The 6,672-nt window shown below is 46.8% G+C and overlaps 1 protein-coding gene across 2 annotated transcripts in view; it reads right to left on the bottom strand.

The window, feature by feature from the left end:
* Window positions 1-888: 888 nt before the first annotated feature.
* TOGARAM1 (TOG array regulator of axonemal microtubules 1) overlaps window positions 889-6,672 on the bottom strand; it is a 32,453-nt gene continuing 26,669 nt past the window's right edge. Inside the window, exons 18-21 of one of the 2 annotated variants that reach the window (XM_083863867.1) lie at window positions 5,391-5,583; window positions 3,659-3,878; window positions 3,292-3,378; window positions 889-1,138 (exon numbers count right to left, since the gene is read on the bottom strand). In XM_083863867.1, coding sequence (XP_083719993.1) covers window positions 900-1,138; window positions 3,292-3,378; window positions 3,659-3,878; window positions 5,391-5,583 — 739 coding nt within the window. In that variant the 3' untranslated portion in view covers window positions 889-899. Of the gene's footprint in view, window positions 1,139-1,477; window positions 1,552-3,291; window positions 3,379-3,658; window positions 3,879-5,390; window positions 5,584-6,672 lie in introns of those variants that run through there. The other variant, XM_083863868.1, reaches the window with a different exon arrangement.

Raw genomic sequence — 6,672 nt, 5'->3', positions numbered from 1 at the left:
CCCCCGGCTGTCCCCTCCTGGCAGGGACTTGTGCAGAGCCACAAGGTCCCCCCTGAGCCTCCTTTTCTCCAGGCTCAGCCCCTTCCCAGCTCCCTCAGGGATTCTCCAGACCCTTCCCAGCTCCATTCCCATCCCTGGACACTCTCCAGCCCCTCCATGTCCCTTTTAAAGTCAGGAGCCCAGAGGGCTGGAGGTGCCCCAGCAGTGCCAGCACAGGGGACAGTCACTGCTGTCACACTATTCCTGCTCCAGTCCAGACCAGGTGTCTCTTGCCCACTTTGGCTCACATTCAGCCGCTGGCACCAGGTTCCTTCATGCAGAGCAGCTCTTGAGCCACTCCTCCCACCCTTTTACAGAAATACATCCCTGTACAGAAATAAATCCCTTTATTTATACATCCCATTGTGTGTGTGTCCCGTGTCCAATGTGTCCAGAGCCCACAAGCTGGGGAAGGAAAAGGCTCGGGGTTCATTATCCCCACTGCACAGCCCTGAGACAACAAATACTGCACCACTGCCTGTGGGGGTACAAAAATACATGTTTGTTCACAAATAGCACTGCGTTGCTGTGTCCAGGATTCTCTTCTGCTTCTCTGTGTAAAGTGCAGAGCTGATATGACTGTGGTTCTCCAGGAGCAGTGCAGGGACAGCTCCTGGAGCCTCTGAAGGGAAGCACAGAGGGGCTGGAGTTCTGCTGGTGACACTGAGGGGAGCCAGCCCCGGTCCAGCCTCACACAGTCCCGCTTCGGTCCTGGGGTGTCTCTGGGTCCAGCCCAGCCCGGCTCAGTCCTGGGGCTCTCCCAGCCCAGCCCAGCCCAGCCCAGCCCGGCCCGGCTCCGAGGTCTCCCCCTCAGGCCCGGCCCGGCTCCGGCGGCGCTGCCGCAGCTTCACCCGGCTGTTTTACGTCCCCGTGTCCAGCAGCTCCTCCAGGCTCTTGCCGATGTGCGGGGGCTGCGCGGCGGCGTGGGCCAGCAGCCCCGGGCCCATCTGAGCCCACAGGGCCCGCGCCAGGCCGGCCGTGGCCGTGCGGGGCCCGGGCACGGAGCCGCCAGCGGGGCCGCCCAGCAGGTGCCACAGCACGGGCAGCACCTTCTGCTCCACCGCGCCCGGCCGCCGCGGGTACAGCTCCGGGACCAGCTCTGAAAGGAGAAAACACTCATTTTAATATTCATTTCAGTTACAGTTTATATGGGATCCCCGGCTTTGGGAGGGGTACGGCTCCAGGACCAGCTCTGCCGGGGGAAAACACTCATTTCAGTTATAGTTTATATGGGATCCCCAGCTTGGAGAGGGGTACAGCTCCAGCACCAGCTCTGCCGGGGAAAACACTCATTTCAATTATAATCTAAATGGGATCCCCAGATTTGACAGGGGCACAGCTCCAGCACCAGCTCTGCCAGGGGAAAACATCGTTTCAGTTACAGTTTATACGGGATCCCCAGCTTAGAGAGGGGTACAGCTCCGGGACCAGCTCTGCCGGGGAAAACATCGTTTCAGTTACAGTTTAGATGGGATCCCCAGCTTGGAGAGGGGTACAGCTCCGGGACCAGCTCTGCCAGGGGAAAACATCGTTTCAGTTACAGTTTATATGGGATCCCCAGCTTTGACAGGGGCACAGCTCTGGCACCAGCTCTGCAATAAAATATTTATTTAAACTACAGTTTAGATGGGATCCCCAGCCTTGAGGGGACTACAGCTCTGGCACCAGCTTTGCCAGGAGAAAATACTCATTTCAATTACAATTTAGATATGATCCCCAGATTTGAGAGAGGTACAGCTCCAGCACCAGCTCTGCAAGGCAGCAAGCAGGGGTCAGGATAAAATATTCATTTCAATTACAATTTTGATGTGATCCCCACCTTTGAGAGAGCTTTAAAAGCACTTAACTCATCTCCTCAAACTGCTGCCACACACAACAATTTACTGTTGCAACATCATCAGCTCCCATAAAAAATACCAGATTTTCCCACAACCACTCCTTTTATCCTCTCCCAGGAGTTTACACAGGAGCACCAATGCTGCTGATAATTACATTTTCCATTTACTTTTCCATTAAAGCTAAAAAAAAAAAAAAAAAACAAAAACACCCAAAAAACTAAAAGAACTAAAGGGGATTTTAGGTCGGGTTTTTTTCAGTTAGGATTCTCATAAGGACCTTTATTGCTCACAATATAAGGTCTGGTATTTCCAATTTCCCCTCTATTTCACAAATAAGCAGTAGATATTTAAGAAAAAAAGCAGCCTTATACTATAAATACAGAATCATAGAATGATGGAATATCCTGAGCTGGAAGGGACCTACAAGGATCAGGAGTCCAACTCCTGGCACATATGTATATATAAAATATGTAAATATATATATATATATATATATATATATATATATATGTGTTTATAGGATGAAATATTTTCCCTCCCTGGACAATGAAACCACAGAATCATTTTGGTTGGAATAGATCCTCGAGCATGAATTCAGTGTTTTGTTACCAAATGTTTCTCTCTTTGCCAGAACAGCCTCTTCTGACACATAATACAAACCACTCCAAAAATCCCAGCAAGAGAGGGACTGTTTAAAGGCTCTTTAACACCTTCAGACAGCATAAATTCAGGGATATTTCAAGAACAGCCTGTGCACTGTGTTACTGAGTTCCATTTCACACAGAGCTGCTCTGAAAAGCAGCCAAGGAAATGTTTGGCCCAAGCATGCTTCCCGTAAAGACATTCCTTGTGCATTTTAAACATGGAAATTCAGCCTTTCTGAAGGAATTCCTGCCTGGGAGGGCTGGGCTGGAATTCCCAGATTTGCTGTGGCTGCCCCTGGATCCCTGGAAGTGTCCCAAGGCCAGGCTTGGAACACATGGAGGTGTCCCTGCCCTGGCACTGGGTGGGATTTAAGGTCCAGCCTGGATTCCTGGCAAGAGCACGAGGGGATGAGCACTGGGAGAGGGAATGCAATGCCATGGTAAAATTATTATATGCTTAAGGTATTTATAAATGTTAATCCTTGAGGTATTTAAATATATGAGGTATTTAAATTTAAATTAAATCCTTAATATATTTATAAATATTTATAAATTCCAAGTATTTATAGATCTTCCATCTGACTATTTAATACTAATCCTTTGTTTTGTCAGCAATAGCTCCAATTTCCATTAAAGAGCTGAAATGTGACAACAGCTGCACAATCTCCTGAGACAGACGGAAGGTACAGACCCATCTCCACCTTGCAATTAATTTCCCTAATTAAGGGAACCCAAGCAAGCAAACAAGCAAAAGGAAAACAGCACTTTACCAGCCAGCTTTTCTGTCAGGTCCTGCTTTGCTTTTCCACTCAGGAACTGGGCTTTTGTGCAGAATGGCTGCAGGAGCAGGGAGGTGTCTAAAGGTAAAGAGCAAAACATGTTAAATTCTTAAATGGAGAATTAAATTATCTGGAAATAAATCCAATATGGGAAAAAAGTAAATAAGAAAATGCTATGGAAAACCAACCAAAGCACTACTGAGCAATATCAAGGTGATCTGTGTGGTGAGAATAAACCCAATTATTTTTACACAGTGTAGCAACTCTGTGAAACTCTTGGAAAGAGTAAAACTTCCAATTTACAACTTAATCCCCACAATTAAAACTGTTCCAAACAAAGAGAGAGTGAATTGCTCACCCAAGTGTTGACACAGAGCCTGGATAACGTTAGTGGCAGCTGTATAAATCCCTGGATTTTTGGAGTTGAGGTTGTTGTCCACTATGGCAGGAATCAACATGTTGATGACAGGTGATAAATTGTCTTTGAGCAGTGGAATCATCCTGTGCATGGCCTCCAGAGCAGCCTGGTTCACTTTGCTGTTGGAGTCGTGCAGGCGAGGCTTGAAAGCATCAAAGATCTGCAAAAGCACAGAGCAGCACTCAGGGAACTGGGAGTCAGGCAAATCTCATTACCTGCTTTATTGTTCCACTTTAATTGTCCACCTCAGCAAATGATGGCTCTGCTGTCCCCAGGGCTTGTTCTGTGAGGTCCCTTCCAACCCAAACCACTCTGGGATTTTGGGATATGCAAATCCCTGGGATCATTTTTGGAGCAAGTCAAGCAACATTTGCTATTTTAAATGAATCTGATCTCCACCCCTGCAGTGCAATGGGCTCCAGGCACAGTAACTCAGATTTCCTGTGAGCCTAAAAATCAGTATTTTTATGGAGACATGGCTCTGTTCAGCACAGGGAATGTCAAAAAGGTGTCAAACCCATTCAAAGTTTGGATACCAGGAGGTTCCACAGCAGAATTTCATCATTCCACACAAAGATAAGGCACTGCTGGACAAGCTTGGGTTTCCTTTCATTGTATCCAGCTTTAATTTACAGCTGCTGGATGGTTCTTTCTCCTACAAAACCTCCTTTCCTACTGGACAGGATCCTCATCCTGAGATTTAGCCAATAAATTCAGCATAATTCTTTCCTCACCTTCTCCCACACAAAAACTTGTAACTTTATTTCAGAGACAGTTTTACAGCTCTCCATTAATCCTTTCTGCTTTTTTTTCACAACTATTCCATATTTTTTGATATTTACCCCAAGAGTGGCATGAAAAACAGCACACAGGACTGCAGAAATCATGAAATCACTGGTTTGGATGGGAAAGGATGTTAAAGATGCTAATTTTCACCCTCTGCCATCATCATCAGGGACCCTTTCCACTATCCCAGGGTGCTCCAAGCCTCATCCAGGCTGGCCTTGGACATTTCCAGAGATGGGACAGACACAGCTCCTCAGGGCAGCATTGCCCTGATTTTTCAGCCTTCTGATGTTTTACATTTCTCTACTGGAGTTTCTCATCATTGTAACATAAACAAAGAATAATGTTTTATAAATCATGCATTCCTTCCTGTGGGAAGGACAAATTGATGGACTTGTGGCTTGACCAGTGAGGTCAGAGAGGTGTCAACTTTGTCCTCCAGTTGCTGGTCAAAGTCCAAACCCTATTTAAACCTTAAACCCAAAATAAATTTCCTTCTTTCTCATCTCACAACCTGAAGGCCTGAGTGGGATCTTTTTGTGTCCTTCTGGCGACAGGGCAGTGGTTCAAAAGTGCCATGAGTGAAATATTCTATGTTTCTCCTCTTGTTCCCTTCGTTCCCTTCCTTTCCTCCCTCAGTGCCTCACACGGTGTTGATGAGCCATGAGCAGAAGAGCCCAAAGGAGGGGCCTGGGAAAACCTGGTTCCAACAGCTCATGGAGATGGGGATGGAATAAATACTTTGTGCACGTCCTACACCACAACCCAGGACACACAAACCCTCAGCTCCTCAACACTCTCTCAATCATCCTTATTCCAAAAAGGAGCCTGAAAGTTTTCTCAGAAAGCTCTATGACCCAGGTCTAAACCCCTTTTCTGGAGTTACCCTGACGATGTTGTGGAGCACCAGGGCCGGGCTGCTCTCGGTGTCCAGCAGCAGCTGCCGCACGCCGCTGATGCGCTCCCGGAAATCTTTGTTGTTCAGTAGCCCCACCATGTCCCTGACATACTCCTCGCTCTCCAGGGCACTGCGAGGAGCTGCTGCTCTCCTTGGGGCTTCCTGGGCCTCCGTGCTGTCCCTGTGGGAAAGGGAAAGGTATTTAGTAAGCCAAACTGGAACAGGATGTGGCCCTTAAACCACTAAACAAAGTCACCCAGACCACGTCCAGACCTTCCTTGGACACCTCCAGGGGTGGGCACTCCAAACCTCCCTGGGCACCCTTGTCACCCTGGTTTTTCAGCCTTCTGATGTTTGCATTCTGTACTGAAGTTTTCTCATGCATTGTAACATAAACAAGGAGTGATGTTTTGTAAATCATGTATTCCTTCCTGGAAGAAGGACAAATTGATGGACTGCTGGTTTGACCAGTGGGGTCAGAGAGGTGTCAGCCTTATTCCCCAGTCACTGGTCAAACCCCAAATGCTATTTGAACCCTAAACCCAAAATAAACTTCCTTTCTCGTTCTCACAATTTGATGGTGTGAGTGTGACCCTTTTGTGTCCATCTGGTGACACACTTCCAAGGCCTGAGCACCCTTTCCATGGGGAAATTCCTGCTGCTGTCCACCCTGAGCCTCCCCTGGCCCAGCCTCAGGCTGTTCCCTCTCATGGGCTCATCCCACACATTCTCTTCCCATCTAAGTGCAAGTATCAGAAGGAAACAGAAAGTTTCACCTTAAACATGGTGAATTAAAAATAAATCACTTCATAGTAATTGTTGTTCTAAAAGTCCTATATCCACTCTGTTTTAAATCCTGGTTTTGTGACCAGGAACAATTGGGAACTTCCCTTACATCAATGGGTCACAACCTCCTCAAAACTTACTGTAGTTTAATTCTTTATTCCCAGAGAACTTTAAAGACTGACCTCAGGTGTTACCTCAGCAACACTCCATGCTGAGGTGAAAACCCAACAGCTCTTCCTAGAATATTTACAAACAAATTTCCTGTGGTACCTGATCTCATTAGAGAATCATGGAAAGAATTATAAAACCTGTGGTATCACCTCTCTGTCCAGGTAAGTATTTCCACACCATCCAGGCAATCGTTACCTCACTCTTAATTCTGAGGCTTGGATGGGAAATGAAATAAGCAATCAAAAATTATCAGTAAATGTAGGATCAGTTATTATTTTGAACTGTGGAAGGTGTGTTAAAGAAATCTGGTCCT

The sequence above is a fragment of the Zosterops lateralis genome (genome assembly GCF_965231275.1).
Source record: "Zosterops lateralis genome assembly, chromosome: 6".
NCBI lineage: Eukaryota > Metazoa > Chordata > Aves > Passeriformes > Zosteropidae > Zosterops > Zosterops lateralis.
The sequence above is the reverse complement of the archived record's forward strand: the minus strand, read 5'-3'. Positions and strand labels throughout refer to the sequence as shown.